Source organism: Dreissena polymorpha, chromosome 4 (genome assembly GCF_020536995.1).
Source record: "Dreissena polymorpha isolate Duluth1 chromosome 4, UMN_Dpol_1.0, whole genome shotgun sequence".
In the NCBI taxonomy this organism is placed as follows: domain Eukaryota; kingdom Metazoa; phylum Mollusca; class Bivalvia; order Myida; family Dreissenidae; genus Dreissena; species Dreissena polymorpha.
In genome coordinates this window covers 129,033,452-129,052,735 of record NC_068358.1, presented here as the reverse complement: position 1 = coordinate 129,052,735, position 19,284 = coordinate 129,033,452, and the positions used below count along the sequence as shown (strand labels likewise).

Below are 19,284 nucleotides of genomic sequence, written 5' to 3'. Positions count from 1 at the left end.
TACTTTATTTACTTATTTACACAAAGTCATACAATTTTATCTTCCAAAATATATAAACACCATATTTTAACGCGTGTTTTCTGTGCAATTTTGAAGTGGTTCGTTGCCAAGAAAAAAAGGAATCTCACAGAGTGAATCTTACGAGTACAATGTTGTATTCATTTCATTATTAAATTGTTTGTGATATATTGCTGTATATAAATGATTAATGCAAAATTGATTATATAAACAAATATATGTGTTAAGTTTAAATTTCTGCATAAGTGACTGAAGATATTTTGCAATGATGTGTAGTTGGCTGGACATAAGTCTTAACACAAAATTGTAATTTTCGAATCACTTTTAATGCTTTCTAAATGTAGGCAATATAAAGTTATGTGAACAAAAATAGTAAAAAGCATTTGACAGTTGATAGACAGTAATGTAGTGATTTAAGGTCACTTCTAAAAGCCTTGCTGTTGGTCTAGCTCTTTTGCGACGCGGTTAGAGTGTCTGAAATACCACTCTGGAGGTCGTGGGTCAATCTCCCGCTTGAGCTCCATATTTTCAAAACAATGGTGACAAGGATTCGGACCCCCCCCTCTTAATGTTTCAAGGCCCCAGACACTTCTTCTACAAGTGTCGGCCGCTACAGAAGCAGCTCCGTTTAAATCATTACACAAAGCTCATACCCATTTACATGTTCAGTTTGTGTTTGCCTCATCGCTAATATTGTGAAATTATGGAGCTCAAGGGGGGAATTGAACCCACAATTTCCAGAGTGGTAGTCAGACACTTAAACTGCGAGGCTAAAGAGCTAGCCCAACAGCAAGGCTGTTGTAAGTGACCTTAAATCACTACAGTAAACATAAATGAATTTTGTCATTCATTCATAATGTCTGAATTTACAAGATTTTGGGCGGCATCATTGTGGCACATTTTTAGACTTTCCAGTCAGATTATCTTATGAAATCAACATTTTAGAAAAACAAGGATATCCAGATTACTTAATCACTAAACCGGTCATTACTACAAAGCAAGGCACATAGTCTTACTGCTTGAAGTCCTTGTAGAATTGTCTGACTTTTCCCGATTCACTCTTATATTTTTGAATGCAGATATATCTCATACTGAACCAGATAGATTAAACCTGGGTGCACCAAGTGCTTGAACTCATGATTTCAGTATTATCACAGCGTCAGTTAAACTGAGTGGACTGACATCGTTTTGTAAAATAAAAGTGGTATTTGTGGTTAAAACAATATAATTATCTTCATTGTAAAAATTGAATCACAGGTAAAAAATCACATAAGAGTTTTAAAGATAATTAGTCAGCAAACAAACTATCAATATAACAGCATAATAGCAAAGCAATAGCATGGGAATTATTCAGAAACATAAATTGAAATATTGACATATATTACCTATTTCAAAACGAATGTACAGCTTTCACACACAAATACATAATGTTAATTAAATAAGCCACCAGTATAACAGAAAAACCTACGTTTCCTCTGACCTTCAATCACCACTCCATTGACCTATCAACATTTTTTACGACCACCGTTGTGCCCTGTTCTTGCGGTGGCATCTCCATAAACAGTGCTTTCCTGATTGTACCCAGATCTCTTTTGATCTGGTGACCCATCAGTTTCCTTCTACCCTCAACAACCCGTTTAAGGTTGGCTAGGCTCTCCTGTAGCTCTGTGAGGCCATTTCTGAACTCCAGTTTTGCCTTTGCTAGTTCAGCATTGTTGTAGGAGAGTGAGTCTTGGATTGTGGCTAGGACCTGGGTCTCAATGTTCTGTAAAAAACATGGGGTATAAGCTGTGTGTTTTCATAATATGTAAGGAATTGTATTAATTATTTCATCTTCTATAATGTATATGGGCATTCTGTGTCAAACATTGTGATTTTCAATTGAAAGTTAACAAGTTTTCTTTAGATTTTCCAGAGTTTAATAGTTTTTAAATACAGCTGTAACAAAATTAAGAAACATAATTATATGTGAATCTCCTCTAATACTTTTTAATTGCTCTTTACCAAACAGAAAAACAAATGCCATATCATTAAAGTAATTATAGGCAAACATAATTACATGTTTACTTACCTCTTTATTGTTAATTACATTTTATACTTGTTTTATATTTATTGTGATTTATATTCAATAACACATATATATTTTGGTTTGAATACAGTGAACAGCAACACATAATAGGAGTGAATGCATTAAATACATAATACTACATGTATAAGTAAATGTGAGAATCATTAGGTAGACATATTTTCTATAGGCTTAGAGTAATACAAAGATGTATAAAAATATGATATCTAAATAGCTACAATGATTACTACCGGAGAATGATAAACAACCTGAAAACAGAAGTGGTGACTTTGAATTGAAATTGGCATATAACCTTTCTGTGCAAACATTGAAAGGGATCTTTCATCTTCTGAACTATCAAGTGTATATAAGAAATGTAAAGTAGTACTTAAATAAACATTAGATGTATAGTTATATATTTAAATGTGAAAACAATTTTTATGTCCCCCACCACTATAGTGGGGGACATATTGTTTTTGCCCTGTCTGTTGGTCTGCCTGTCTGTTTGTGCCAACTTTAACATTTTGCAATAACTTTTGCTATATTGAAGATAGCAACTTCATAGTTTGCATGCATGTGTATCTCATGGTTCTGCACATTTTGAGTGGTAAATGGTCAAGGTCAAGGTCATCCTTCAAGGTCAAAGGTAAAAAAATCTAAATCAAAGCGGCACAGAAGGAGACATAGTGTTTCTGACAAACACATTTCTTGTTATTTATGTTATAATAGTTTGTCAAAAGAGAAGAACAAAATGGTACAACTGAATTAACAAAAATCACACAGAAAATAATAAACAGCATGAAACAAGGGCATTTAAATGTGTTTTTTTGCCTCCATTTGGACTTAAGTTAATACCCACTAGTCTTTCTTTTATTTTAAATATTTTGTTCAAATTTTACTGGTCAATGCATCAAGCTTGGCAAACTTTAAGATACATTTCACAACCCCACATTGTCAGATATTTACACATGTATCCTTGTATGACATTATTGTTATCCGTTTGTTTGTTAGGTAATGTGTTAATGTATTATATATAGCAAATTCTGACAACTTTTTTTAATCAATTTGAGTCCAGAGACAAGCTGGGATTTTCTGTATTAGAGGTCTTGCTTGTGCTTGTTACTATGCTTTTTTTCCAAGTTTCATACGTATATACACCATAATAATACGATAATACACTCTTTTAAAGGGACCTTTTCAAGTTTTGGTAAATTGACAAAATTAAAAAAAGTTGTTTCAGATTTGCAAATTTTCTTTGTAGTTATGATATTTGTGAGGAAACAGTAATACTGAACATTTACCATGCCCTAAAATATCCATTATATGCATCTTTTGACGATTTAAAAACCTGAAAGTTATAAAGCGTTGCAAACGCAAAACAATTGAATAATTTGGAGATTTCTGTTGTTGTTGTTTTGTGACACTACAAGGATTGCTTATATACATAGTAGTGTATAAAATACATTAGTCATTGTATGAGCACGGATGGCTGAGTGGCTTAGTGGTCTAAGCGTTAGGCTTTTACTCAAGGTGTCAGTGGTTTGAGCCCTGTTAAGGGTTTTTTTTTTTTCTTTCTTTCTTTTATTCTAGTGTTTTTTAAATCCAATGTCTACATTTATCAATATTAAACATTTAATGACAAACTTCAATACATGCCAAAATCTGTGCAAAGGCCCCTTAAAAGTGTATGCATTTATGAAACATAATCAGTCATCAATTACATTTGGCTGCAGTGAAAATATAATATCAGATCATCCCTCCACAATGCCTCCCCCCTCCTTACTTGGTGCATTTGTTTGGAAGTCTGTCTTTCCTTGGCCATCTGCTCATCAAGCCTGTTGAGGCGTGACAGAATGGCCACCATGTTCTTGTCAATCTGCACATCCACTTGGCCCTTGAAGGAAAATTAATAAATCAATATATGAGCCATGCTGTGTGAAAAGAGTGTTTAATGCAGATAAGCATGTGGTGCAAATCACACAGGCTAATCAGGAACGACTCGGCTTTTATAGCAATTTTTGTTTAAAGGAAGTTTTAAGTGAAATTGGAGTATAGGCAGAAAGTGTTGTCCCTGATTAGCCTGTACGGACTTCACAGGCTAATCAGGGACAACACTATATGCACATTAATTAAGCTCCCTTTTCCCAGATCTAGGCTCATGTTATGTTGATGTTTATTGGCCAATCAGTTTGATGTTCTGGAGGGTACAAATTAAACCTTGAGACTGTTAGTCAAAGTTTTTTTTCATCAAAACATCATTGATTCAAAATATAACTGATAATTACATGATCGGACAAATATTTTTTTGAACTTTTGATGAAAACTGTTTTTTGTAATGCTGCATCTTTGGGTGGGGATTTCTTTTTGCTTTCTGTATTTGGTTGTTGTAACAACAATTCTTTGACTAACGGAGCATGCTTAAGAGGAATGAAAATTAATTTTGTTTTAAGATCTCTACATCAAACTACACAATATTAAAAAGAAAATAAGTTTGATAATTGGTTGACACAGGCTAATTAGAGACAATTTTTTTCTCATATTTATTAAACCTTATTTTACCAGAGAAAGGATCAGTTTATTAAAAAACTTGCCATTAAGTTTCCCCAGCCTGCGGTTGCCTTGTCAATCATGGCTTTAAACTTGGCATCCATCTTGTCAAGGTAATGCTCGATGTTTGACCGGTTCCCGTCAAGGGATTCACGCCATTCGGCCATGTTATGTTGCTGCCGATCCTCCAACATTTGTATTCGATGGAGAGTTTCCTTGTGGAGACTGCCCACCTCAGATCGCTGCACCCCGTGTTGTCGCTCAAGTTCTGCTGTGATTGACATCATCTGGAAGATTGATTCCTTGTTTATATTTAACCCTTGCCAGCTCAGAAGCAAAGTGAAAAGGTCTTAATGAGATTCTTTAAGGGACTACAAACATGTCAAAGTGCGAATGTGAGTGGTAAAGGGTCAACATTTAAATCATAGTGCATGATCTCACCCATGAAACCATGTGATTCATTATTTGTCAGTCGTTATATTTGAAGACATTAATTATTAAGTTTCTACAAATCTCAGGTGAGCGATCTATGGGCCTTTAGATTCTCTTGTAGTGTGATATTACCTTTTTGGGGTAAAACTGGAAGAAATAAGGTCGGTATGTTTTTTGGATGTGTCAGTCATCAAAATTAGCAGTTCGAGCAAGGTACCCCTAGTTTTTGTATAACTCAAGACCAACAAAATGTTACAATTCCGCGTATGTGAAATAAATCATCTGAGCAAGCTCCGTTTACCATGTTATGTTACCATGCGGAACTTGCTGGCTTGTGTTAATTTGATCACTATTGTGTTATGTCATTTATAAAGTTTTATATTTAGGTACAGTTGCTTTATAACGTGCACAAACAAAGGCCAGTAACATTAAAATGAAATGGCACTCTGTGCCTGTTCTTAAATAGTTATAAAGAAGCCTTGAATCATTTGAAAAATATATCCATGCATTCATAAAATTGAAAATTGTGTTAAGCCATTACCTTATGTGAAATTTCTATAATTTAATTACTCAATAATCAACAGCATATTTTCAGTGTTTTTTTTCGACTATAGGGGAATGGTTGCAGGGCCCATCCAAAGGGGAAAAACACGTCGTTTTTTAGGAAAAGGGGAAAATTAAAAATTTACTCTTTTATATTTAATGATATTTATTATATGAATACACATGTATGCATGAATGTAATTTTCACTGCTGAATGTTTTTGTCCTATTTCTTAAATATATACCAATGATTTTTTTCAACATGTGTTTCAGACAGTTTTTTAAATCGATAAAATGGAAAATGTGAGCATTTTTTATCAATAAAATGGACCAAATTGGAATTTTTTTATCAACGAATATTGACACAATATACCTAGATACATCAGGCCTTTCCCTGGCCATTTTGGGAAAAAATGCAATTTATGTTAAATTAACTGATTTATGAAAAACTAACATAATATAACTCTTTATAATAATTCAAGATCATATTAATTATAGTTATATACTTTATTAGTTGTTTATGAAATAAATTTGAGATATATCAGGGCTCAACATTAACCGAAAAACCAACTTGCCCTACCAGGCCAGTACTTCCAAAATCTACTCGCACTGAACGTAAAGCAACTTGCCCAAACAAGAAATATCACATCAACTGTAAACCTCATATTGTTTGATAAACCAAAATGATACACCACAAAACCTTTTTTATTTTTGAACATTTAACAAAATGATTACAGCAATTTAAGTCTAAATTAAATGCTCTTTGTTCTTTTTTGCACTTTTCTGGGAAGACAACTAGATTATAAAATAACTTGCCCAGACCCAACTTTTACTTGCCAGGGGCAATAGGACAACCATAAATGTTGAGCCCTGTATATTTATCATAAGACAGTTTAATATTTCAGAAAAAAAAACAAAAAACATTTTTTTTTTTTTTTTTTTTACTTTTGGAGGGGATTTTTTCTACAAAATAGGGGAAAAATATATACTCTTTTTTGAGGGGAATGGGGCCGAATATCGGCCCCGAAATTGCCATAAAAAACCCCCTGATTTGCACCCCTTGAAATTGTTACCTCTGCTTCAAGCCTGTGGATGTCACCATTCATTTTCTCCCGCAGTCCGTATATCATTGCCTCAAGACGACGAATCTCACCCAACAGTAAACCAATGTCCTTGGAGTGTTTTCCAATGGCGGTGTCACATCTCACAATACGTCCACGAAGGTCATGCAACATAGTCACATGATGGACCTCTAGTTTGTTCACCGCTGCATTTGTGCCTATCACTGCTATGTCACGTCCCTTTAGCTCAGCTTCCAGACCCTTGAAATACATTTAAGCCTCTCTCTGGTAAATCTTGTGAGTGTGCAAAGTGTTGACCCAGAACAGCATGTGCAGTCCACAGGCTGATTAAGAACACTTTTGGCCTCTTTGGAATTTTTTGCTTCAAAGAAGTCTTAATGAAAATCTAGTTTAGTTGGAAAGTGGTGTCCCTGATTAGCCTGAGTGCACTGTACATCCTAACCTTGGACGTCATATTGCGCACATGCATTAAGCTCAGTTTTCCCAGGACAAGTCGCATTTTAACTTCTGGTTGAATTACATAAATTTTCCTTTGGAATTTAAGATATCTACTATATATGACAAAAATGTTTTTGATGGCACAGTCATCTTATATGTTCATTGGCCAGCACAGTCTCCAATGAAGCCTTGTTTTTTCAGAGCATCACATGGCGCATGCGTTCTAGTTGTTAGTGCACATTTTTGTGTTTGTGCTACTAATTTTTCCAATCAACTTGTCTGGAGACAACCATTTTAATAAAACAAATACTTGCAGTAAAATTATAAATAAAATTACCATTTCCAATTTCGCAAAACGCTGTATTGACACTATTGAAAATTTTCCAAGTATGCTAATTTGTTAAAAGCTCTTTCTGGAGTGCTTTATTTATTCAGGTACGTTAGTATTGATTTGCACATTATTCAACAGTTATGCAATATAATTTTGTTATGCAGTTACAGCTAGATATTGCCCCAGATGCTACAGTCCCTTCAAAGACTCTTTTGTTCCCACCAAAATCATTGCTAAAGCTTGCAGAGTCTAGAGTCATTGGTAATAATGTAATGTATCTAATGGGTTATGGTCAATAATTGTGTTTTAACTGTTAAAAAAAGCGTTTAATAGAATAAATAAAACGCAAATAAAATCTTAAAAAATATATACATATATATTAACATAAATGACTGAAAAATGAGTGTTATATTGTGTAATGCAATGGTGCCAAATTTCTGTTGTCAGATCTAAAATGAAAAATGTTCAAAGAGCATGGTCAGTTGTTAATTGTAATTTGTATTTTAATATGGTTTGCTCACAAATCTGTGTAATTGTGTAAGCTTTTGTAATTTAAAATCAAATGTTCCAGAAAAATAGCAAAAAAAGCATAAATGTGTACAATGTTGTCTTTGATAGTCAAATAGCGCTACCGGTAATTGTTTATAATATTTGCAAACAGTAACACGTATATTCTTTATAAAATTGATCATATTTACAAATTCACTGATACATGAGCAGTGCACCACATCTAAGCATTAAACAATGATTGGTCTCTTTAAAGTATTTGTCCAATATTTTAATTCATAAATGCATTTTGTTCTAAAGTATTAAAAGACAAGTGAGTTAACGCTATGGACAAGTTATTTTTCGTATTTAGTTGGCCCTTGACAAGTTATTTTTTTTTAGATATTACTACCCGTGAGCGCTAGGGCCAAGTATATTAGACAATGTCCATATCTTGTCATATGGATGAATGTTACAGTTTTGTTTCTCCAGCAGAGACTGTTGACAGCTCTATCATTTTCTTCTATCATGAAGAAAGAGGTGGCAAACCATTTATGACACTAAGTAAACATTCTCTCAATGCCCATATCCTTCCTTACCTCAATGTCTGCGTTAAGTCTCCTGATAATAGCCACCATGTACTTAATGTGCTGCTGTAGCAAATCTCGACCGTGGTCATCTAGTTCTGCAGCCTGCAATGATCATATTGATGGTTTATGATTATATTGATGGTTAATGATCACATTGATGGTTAATGATCATATTGATGGTCAATTATCACACTGATTGTTAATGATCACTTGACTTTTAATGGTCACAATTATGGTTAATGATCATATTGATGGTTTATTATCACATTGATGGTTAATGATCATATTGATAGTTAATGCTCATATTGATGATTAAGGATCATATTGATGTTTAAGGATCATATTTATGGTTGATGAGCAGGTTGATGGTTAATTATCACATTGATGATTAATGATCATATTATTACTTATCGTAATATTAATTGTAAATTTTCATAATGATGATTAATGATCATGTTGATGGTTAAGGATAATATTTATGCTTAATGAGCAGGTTGATGGTTAATTGCCACATCAATGGATTATGATCATATTAATGTTATTGGTCATTTTTATGGTGAATTATCATGATGATGGTTAATAATCATATTGATGGTTATGATCATATTGATGGTTGATTATTATTTTGTTGGATATGATTATATTGATGATTAACAATCATATTGATGGTTATGATCATATAATATTTATGATCATATTGATGGTATCTTATCATATTGGTGGCTGTGATCATGATGATGGTTATGGAGCCATTGATGGTATGATCTTTGTAATGTTTACTGATCATATTGATGGTTATTATCATATTAATGGTTAATGATAATATTAATGGTTAATGATCATATAGATGGTTAATAATCACATTGCTTGTTATGATCATTTTAATTGTTAATTATCATATTGATGGTTATTGTCATGTCAATTGTGAATGATACTATATATTTTAAATGATTATATTGATAGTTAATGATTATAATTAATGTTTAATGATTACATGGATAGTTAATGATTGCATTGATGGTTTATGGTCAAATTGATAGTTATGGTAATGTTAATGGTTAATAATCATAATGATGTTTGTTTTCATATTAATGGTTAGTGATTCTATTTGTGGTTAATGATCATATTAATTGTTAAGTGTGAAATTATTATTATGAATTTACAACAGAAATGATACAAGAGTGCCAAAAAAAGCATGGTTTTCATCATACAGTATCTCAAACAAACTTTTTGAGAATTTCTACAACATAATAATTTAGCTATGTTTTGAAATCAACCTCATTGTCCATGGGACTTAAGATTTATTGCCCTTGTCTTTTCAGTTTCCACTTGTTCTCTTAAAACTTTGTTACTGCTTTTTATAGAGACTAATAGATATAGGGGACATAACTGCCTTACAATAAGCTCTCGTTACCTGTTGGTTGGCTAGGCTGGCTATCATACTGTCTTTGTTGGCAAGGATCTGTTTTAAGAGTGCCTCGTTCATAGATTGGTTTTGGTTTCGAAGGTGATCAGCTATTTCGGTTTGACGGCTAGAAACTTGCATTTGATGGTTTAACAATTGGTCCTGAAATTTTTTACAAAATTGGGACAGTATAAAATGATTTCTGTAAAATGAAAGTTTAACCAGTATTGAATTGCGTAGGTATGTTATGAAGAATGAGATGCTAGTTATGAAATGACACTATACGGTGAAATTTTTGCAGGGTTACCTTACCAAATCAGCTAATTAAAAACAAAATACCGAATTAACTTGATTCAAATGTTGGGAATAACTGCAAAACAGCTAAATGGTAAATAATTCACTATTCACACTATTATAACACTATTAATTTTAATATTCATTATTAAATTTCCTCTCAAAAATCATAAAAAATTTGCTAATATCCGTTATCAAAACTGTTACTTCTCCAGGAATTGTTTAACCCTTTCCGGCTCAAAAGCGAAGATAAAATGGCATAAAACCGGAACAGCCTGTGAGTCCCTCGCAGGGACTACAAATTGGTCAAAATGTGTTTCTGAGTGGGAAACAGTTAAAAAACAAAATATCACACTCAGAACTTGTTTCTGTTTCATACTTGTCTGGAAAGAAGGTCATCCAGTCGAGATTTGGTCTCATTATCACGATTTCGGTCGCTGGTTGGGGAGCGGCGCCGTGGTGGTGTTCCACCTCGCATCTGTAGCATTAGGGTTTCCTCCTCAGTGTGGGGATCCCCAACTTGAATTGCCGTGAACTCCTGTTTCATGCGGGACCTCTTCTGTTGGTACTGCTGATTTTGTTGTTGTCCATACCCCTCTACTGGAGGGAAAACTTGGCTAGATGATGTTTTGTGACTCATTTTGGGTCAGCCTGTAAAAACATATTTGGGTAATATACTTGACTAAAATGACTTTTAAATTTATGAAATGAAAATTGTGAAGACAAAAGTTTTGTTTTGATAGTTGATTGTGACATTGATGACATAACTATGTGCTCCAATAAATATTCTATCTGATGAAAAGTATCAAAGGTATCAAAGGTGTCTACCGGTAGGTTAGGGCTTGAATTCAAGACCATAATTATATTTCACATAAGAAATTGAGAATGTTAAAAGCCCATGAAGCCCAACAATTGCAAACAGCTTCAACAACTGATACAGTAGTGCGGTTGTGCTATAGTGACATTTTAAGTGATATGTCATGTTTATGATGTGTAAACAGTGACATCACCTTTGTATGTGTACAAGCAACGCAATAGTGAAAAGGCATTTTATATACTGCATAGTAAGTGTCAAATTCTTGCCAGAAAGGTAATTGGCACTTCAAACCTGCATTATCACTCAGACATAATTAGCCATTTACCACACGTCCTTACTGTTTAAATATGTCCTTAAGAGCAAGGAAATTACTAAATAATATGCATATAAGGTGTTACGAACATGTATTAGAATCAGAAATCTTTAGTTGGTAAGGTGTGTTTTTGCCCTCTACTAATACCTCTTATCATTGTACAAGTTTCTAAATGGAAAGGATTTTCTGTAAATCTGAAATTTGCTTCTAGTAACTTATAGTGCAGGCTGCTTTCTGGTTACCGTCTTTATCCTAATAAACGCTCCTGCCCTAATAAACGCGCCCCTATTGTACAACAAAATGAAGGAGTGATCAAAATAATAGCGCCCCCCATTTTGCGGCTGCTAAGGGGTAAAGTAATTGCATTTTATTGACGGCAAATTCTTTTTTTATCAACAAGGTACAGTACAGCTCAGGCAAAACCAACAAATTCCGCGATCCGCGGAGTTTGACGACAGGTGTTCGCGGAGTCAACTCGATCGACCATCGGTTCGCTGAGTCGCCAAGACACGCCTCGGCATGATGCCGAGGAAATTGTTGGTGACGTGAAGCCGAGTCACTCCGCAAACACTTTTATAAACTATAATTTACCTTGGATAGAAACTGATTACAAGTTCCGAATAATAAAGTTTATTAAATGTAGATTAACTTCCTTGGGACATAAACTATCAAAGCCAATCCCCTCCCCAAAAAATAAAATTAATTTGTATGTAGAACAATATGGGATTTTTAGCGTTGTTGTTTTCAAATTTCAACATGTATATCACACCGTGACATTTTTTATGTCCCCTACCCACTATAGTTTGCTCCAACTTTAACATTTGCAATAACTTTTTCAATATTCAAGATAGCAACTTGATATTTGGTATGCATGTGCATCTCATGGAGTTGCACATTTTGAATGGTGAAAGGTCATGGTCAAGGTCATACTTCAAGGTCAGAGGTCAAATATATGTGGCCAAAATTGCTCATTTTATGAATACTTTTGCAATATTGAAGATAGTAACTTGATATTTAGCATGCATGTGTATCTCATGGAGCCGCACATTTTGATTGTTGAAAGGTCAAGGTCATCATTCAAGGTCAAAGGTCAAAAAAAAAATCAAAGCGGCGCAGAAAGGGACAAAGTGTTTCTGACAAACACATTTCTTGTTTTTCTGTTTTTTTTTAAAGCAGCATATAAAACAAAACCGTGTTCGCACCTAGCTGTAGGATACCGCACCTGGAGGAGTGATAATTGCGTGTTTGATAAGGCAATTAACAGTTTGAAGCCATGGATAACTCAGAACTGATTTTAATAATTGTATTCTCCCGAGTCTCTTGATTCCACGATACATATGTTTCAATTGTCTCAATCGCATACATGCAACTTCTCACGTCTTTATCCGTTAGTCGATAATCCCGAAATTCCGATTAATATTGACGATAAAAGTGCTCAAAAATGTCATATACACAAACGTTTGCATTTTTGAAAGTATCAAATGAATTTCGGCATATGCTATTTAAAGATTTGATGAAATAAGCGCCCAATCAGGACAGTTGACTATTCCAACATGTGTAAATCACATGACATGGTTTGCACTCTTCGTGTACAGCTATTTTCGGCTATAAATTCTAGCCACATAAACATAGTGCATGTGAAATAAATGAATTTCTTTGTCCTGATAAAAAGTGCTTGACAATTGGGGTGTATTTATTTGTAAATAAACATTTCATAGCGGGTACAACATTGAGATCATTAATTTTAATTCCCATTAAAAAGTTTTGTTGTGAATTTCAACTAAATTACCGGGGAATCTCGCCAATTACTTGGCATTGACATTTCCTCTTAATAAAATATCATTCAAACACGCTGCATTGTTACCATTGCGCTGTTTCAGTTCCTTCATCAGTGAAACAATTATCGAATTATATACTGACTGCACACAAGTGTCATGTACAGTTCATATTTGTCTGCAACGACCAATAAACAACTTAAATAGCAGCCCTATCAGGACGGCGGTATTCCCACTTAATACGCCTGCATCACCTGAAGCAATGTGTAAATTTAAATTTAGATGCACATGTACACAAGTCATTTTCTGAAAATCGGGACGAAGTGAAAGTAATCATTTAAAAAATAAACCAACATTTGATTTTATACAAATTGTCAACATGATTTATATTTGTGTTGTCTTTGTATTTTAGCAACTCTTATGCAAATAGATATCATTTTTTCAATGCTTAAAGCAAGTCTCGTTTCCGAGATTAAACTGAGTATGTAAATTTTTTCGATATGGTTACTGACCTACAAAATAATTGTTTTGATAGAAGACATCTGATGGTAACTGTATGAAGTATGCAGAAAAGCTGAAGAAATGTTAAAACAATCGCGTATAAATAAGAATATCAGGGTATTATCTGTATCTGTTTCTTCTATTCGTTAATTTGAAATTCTTTTAATTGTTTATTTGAAAATTATTTAACATTTGTTATAGTATACAATCAAATTTGTACATATTTCTCCTCAGCGAATCACCGCGTGTCAAGACGCGGCGTGATTCAGCGGATCAATGCTGAGGCAGAAACAGAATGATAATGGGGTGCAGTATTCTGGTAAAACTAATTGTGATATGTTTACGATTGCTTAATGAACTTTGAACTTTTCCCAAATACCGGTTAACACATTTTAGGTGTCGGCCCATATTATACCTAAAGGGGGGTGAAATAAACGCCCCCTTTTGTGATTTGCATCGCGCCCGGGCGCGTTTATTAGGATAAAGACGGTATTTTAAATTGTAACTCTTGCTGTTTAAGCCTGTGTTGCAGTAATGGTGGTTTGTTTTGGGTTTATTATCACGCTTGATTTTCTTTACCCCTACCCACCAACAGGGCATTAAAAGGAAATGAAGAGCACCATACGGACAGTATCTTATGCTCCACAGTGTTTTCTGGTTAAATTTGAGGCCAAACTTCCCAGTCTCAGAAGGTATATATTTTTTCCTAAATGACTGCCCAGAATTCCTTATTGAAGGTTTCCAAAAAGATTTATAAAAACGAAGTGCAAAATTAAGTTCTTCTCCTGCTACATGAGTTAAACTATAAAAAATATAATGTTGAAGATACCTTTTGATTCCTTTTTTCTCAAATGTATAGTATTTTAGAGCAAATAAACACAACTACATTGCCAAGTTTGTGTCAAAATAAAGCAATTTTTCCCAAAAGGCCTTGGCCCCACCCCCAAACTTGTTAAAAAAACAAACACTGCTCCAATATGACTACATTACTGATACTTCTGTTGTTTTGGATTAACCTTCAATGTCTTTGTGCTTTGTTGTTTTTGTGGGTTTGTAACAACCAGGCACAACTCTCGAAGATGAGACTTTTGGTTCAAAACAAAAAAATTGGCTTTTTTAATTTGTGTGTGGTCCTCAACAAGACAGAACAACCATGGAACACATTATAACAGCCACAGTGACTTATTGATTTTAAATTACACTCATGATTCAAAGAAGAATTATCAAAATAACAATTTGCAACGTTTTCTTCAAATTTGCTCATGAATGGCACTTATACATACAATATTCAAATTTCTGGTGCAGAGACAAATTTAAAAGGTGTATTGTATTTGGAATCAATGACAAATAAAGTATAGAATCAATATTTGTAGGTACCAGTATCTGAAGTGCCTTTTTAGTTGTTGAGATTTCACATGTAAATTGGAAGTGAGAAGTCTTTTATGATTCACTTTCGAGACTATTCGATGACGTGAGAAATAACTTGCCGAAATCTGATAGTAAAGCAAACAAGCATAAAGTGCAAATCAGTAAAACCAGCTATTATATTTCTTACACATAACATTATTTGACTATCAATTCCACAATCATTGAATTTGTTTATAGAGCCATTGCCTTCAAGATTTCACATTAAAATATGATAATAAATAAATATATTGTAACAATTTAATTTCATAATTAATTTCCTAGATGAAGCTAAGTACGCTGGATCTTTAAGTTAAATGATTTCTTTTATATTTTAACTATTTATATTTTCTTGTTACACTTAATTTCTTTTTTTCCAAAGTAAATATTTGTCAAACCTGATTCAACTATATAATATAGACTTAATATAAGTGTATCCCAATCTTTACATGTATAAAATAGACATTATCTGCAAAGCTATATCATTACATAATGTAAAAGTAATCATACATACACATTTAGAAATAAGTTTAAATAAGATTTAACTATTATATTATAATATCTGAAAATAATAAATAATTTCAACTTACTGTTTCAATTTTATAAATTCCTGTCAATTTATTTATTGTCAAAATTATAAAATTCCATTATTTTTTTTTAAAGATGAGTATCAGTTTTCACACTGTCAACTAAAATACTAAAAATGTTCTGTATCTCCTCATACATCCGACAAGGTGCCGTATTTCGCTGTTTTGGCCATTATTTATTGATGTTGACAGGTTGCTGGTAAAGGCCTTTCAGAACTTTTTGATAACCCATTGCAGGGGATTGAATGACATTTGGAAATCAATAAATATACTTCAATATACCATTTAATGTGGATAAATAAAATGAAATTGATATTTGTGATGCTTTCATTGAGCATTATTGTGATTGTGAAGATAAGCATAAACTGTTCATATCTAGATGTACTTTCCATTCAATCAGTGAGCTAATTAATATACTCCCCTTTGCACTATATTGAATAGTTAAGATCTTTACTATTTCTAAAACAGGACATCTTTTCTGAATGTGCAATAAAGCATTTGTTGTTTATGTAAGAACATGTGAACATTTTGAAAGTTTACCCTTGTGGTTAAGAAAAACAAGTTTCCAGGAACACACAATCAATATTTCAATTGTTTAGGGGTTCCCTGGTCAATTGTTTGAGCCTTGAATAGAGCTTTTTCTGATAATTGCCTGTCAGAATAGTTTTCTGGTAAATATAAAGATGTATTTGAACAAAACATATCCCCAATTTTCCCACATTATATTCATAATATGGCAATTAAATACTGATCTTATATTTTACAATGCCAACATTTGTTTTCTGTAACACAGTTCCAGTTGGATTCAAACTCACACCTACAGAAATAACACTTTTTATTATTTAAAGGGATCTTTTCACGCTTTGGTAAATTGACAAAATTGAAAAAAGTTGTTTCAGATTCGCAAATTTTCGTTTTAGTTATGATATTTGTGAGGAAACAGTAATACTGAACATTTACCATGGTCTAATAGAGCCATTATATGCATCTTTTGACGATTTTAAAACCTAAAAATTATAAAGCGTTGCAACGCGAAACGATTGAATAATTTGGAGAGTTCTGTTTTTGTCGTTAAATTTTGTGAAACTACGAAGATTGCTTATATAAGGTATAAAATACGTTCAACATGTGTACTCGGCAGAATAGCTCAGTAGGCTAAAGCGTTTTTTCAGGACTCTGGAAGGACTCCAGGGATCACTGGTTCGAAACCTGGGCCGGGCAATGTTCTTTTCCTTTTTTTAATTTTATTCTTGATTTTTTACTGGAGCTTTTACGATCCAATGTTTACATTTATCGATATAAAGCATTTAATGAATAAGTTAAAAAATGCCAAAATCTGTGAAAAGGCCCCTTTAAGGATGATCTACAAATCCATTACCAGACATTTTATCTAACAACACAACTTTTTGCATTTTTTTGTATTGTTCTCTAAGGACTTTACCTAAGTTTGGAAAATATGTACAGACTTACATTAAATCAATGATTTTAAGTGATCAGGGACATACAGACTCATTATGAGTTTGGGCTTCACTTTTTAACATGGGATACATTTAGGCCATGCTCTGTGAAAAGGGGGTTTAATGCATGTGCCTAAAGTGTCGTCCCACTTTCTCACTTTCCGCTTTTATGATATTTTTTGTTTCAAGAAAGTCTCTTCTTAGCATAGGGGGAAAGTGTCGTCCCTGATTAGCCTGCATGGACTGCACAGGCTAATCTGGGACAACACTTTACACACATCCATTAAACCCCATTTTCACAGAGCGCGACTCATTTGTCAAATCCATTCACAAGGAGATGAGTTTTGTCAATATTGAGCTAATAAAAGATTATAGCTGTTAAAAGGTGACAGAAAAACTGCATTACAGCTTATCATTTAAAGTACAGATAATGGTTATCATGTCGTTGGTGATTGAACACTTGGTCATCAAAATCAGTTGGACATGACCATATTTGGAAGTCATATCATTATTCTCAATTAGATTACATAATTCAAAACCTTTGCATATTAAATATATACATATAGGGACCCATCACACTAATAGATGAAATGTTGTATTGTGAAATCGAGTTGCAGAAACAACTGTGAATGAAATTTAATTTATAAATTAATATTTGGCATCTTCTATTGACATTCTATTATTACATATTCAGGGTTGTGTCATGCGTAAATTTAAAAGCATAACAGCTGGGGTGAAGACCCTGGCAAACATGTACACATGCATCTTTTTTATATACAAAGTGGGGGAAAAAGATAATTTTTGACATATATGTTTTCATATTTTGAACAAGTTCTTCTGCTAATTGGATTTAACTTTATATTCAGATTAATTACTATGGGAATGTGTCCAATTGGATACTTTAGTTGATGTTTTCTCTTTGAGACAAAAGTTGAACACATTTCTTGTTTAATCTTCAATATAATGTACTTTTTCTGAATTAAATTTATAATACTTACATAACCTTTTTATTGAGGTTCATTCTTTCATGGGACTGTTTTAGCTTTGTAATTGATTCAATTATTTATGTTGAAATAATTGATATCTTGTATAATAATAAGGTAATACCCTTTAAAAATAAAATAAAAAATGCAATTATTATTTTTTTCATTAATACTGTAAGTGTTGTATTTTTTACTGGCATAATCATTAAGGGCACAAAGCAGGAGTTTATTTTTATCGAGACAGGAAAGCGACAATTCAGTTTTTTAAATAAAACTTTATTTATAAATAATGAAATCATTTATTGGCAACTTAATATAGCATTAATAATAGATCCATGCATTTGCAAGGTCTTTAATAAATTTGATGGATTCATGGTTGTGTCATTTTGCAATATAAATGGATGTTAAATTGACAAAACATGAAAGGTAGTAATGGTCTGTGAGTGTCAAATTTATGCCCCATAAGTCTCTGCCTTTGTTAACTGCTTTTTTATTAGGATCTTTGTAAATAACTTTGCTCAAATTAAATCTAATGATCAAGTTTGTAGAAACCGTTGTTCAGTTGAAAGAAAGCTCTTTGTTGGTGTGAAACAAGGATGAATTTGTATTGAAGATAAAAGCAGATATATTGAAAGCATATGTTTCAAAGTTTTGTTCTAAAAACAATTGATTTGGACAGATTATATAATTACATTTCTGTATAATTTTCCATGCCAAAGAAGCTTTTTTAAAAATATGAATTGAAATTTGTCATCACTGCACATTTTTTAGCACAATATTTAGATCACTCCTTTTTTATGCCCCCAAAGGAGGGCATATAGTGATCGGACTGTCCGTCTGTCCGTCCGTCGGTCTGTTCGTCTGTCCGTCACACTTTGTGTTTAGGGTTCGAAAAATGCTCATAACTTCTATGTTGCTTCAGATAGCAACTTGATATTTGGCATGCATGTGCATCTCATGGAGCTGCACATTTTAAGTGGTAAAAGGTGAAGGTCATCCTTCAAGGTCAAAGGTAAAAAAACATATCCAAGGGAAGTAATAAGCTTTAACAGGAGATAATTATCTGTACCTGCCACATGATAAAAAAAAAACAACAAAGCGGCGCAGTAGGAGGCATTGACTGTTTCTGACAAACACATCTCTTGTTTTTATATAAGACTACAATGTTTCAAATTTTTAACATATCTGGATTAATAAATAGCAAATTGCTGGAGGAT

The 19,284-nt window shown here is 33.1% G+C and overlaps 2 protein-coding genes across 4 annotated transcripts in view; one reads left to right on the top strand and one right to left on the bottom strand.

The window, feature by feature from the left end:
• LOC127876457 (protein FAM81A-like) overlaps window positions 1–19,284 on the top strand; it is a 32,152-nt gene that overhangs the window by 114 nt on the left and 12,754 nt on the right. The gene's annotated exons all lie outside the window — the stretch shown is intronic.
• LOC127876456 (protein FAM81A-like) lies at window positions 367–15,792 on the bottom strand. Of its 3 annotated transcripts, none has more exons than XM_052421755.1 (8): window positions 15,631–15,792; window positions 10,610–10,881; window positions 9,946–10,098; window positions 8,541–8,633; window positions 6,678–6,926; window positions 4,675–4,917; window positions 3,867–3,977; window positions 367–1,783 (listed from the first exon to the last, which is right to left on the bottom strand). In XM_052421755.1, the coding sequence occupies exons 2-8, from the start codon at window positions 10,868–10,870 to the stop codon at window positions 1,505–1,507; spliced, it is 1,389 nt and encodes a 462-aa protein (XP_052277715.1). In that variant the 5' UTR covers window positions 10,871–10,881; window positions 15,631–15,792; the 3' UTR covers window positions 367–1,504. The 3 variants fall into 3 exon arrangements, with proteins under 3 accessions (XP_052277715.1, XP_052277716.1, XP_052277717.1); XM_052421756.1 differs by lacking the exon at window positions 15,631–15,792 and adding an exon at window positions 15,014–15,129; XM_052421757.1 differs by lacking the exon at window positions 9,946–10,098.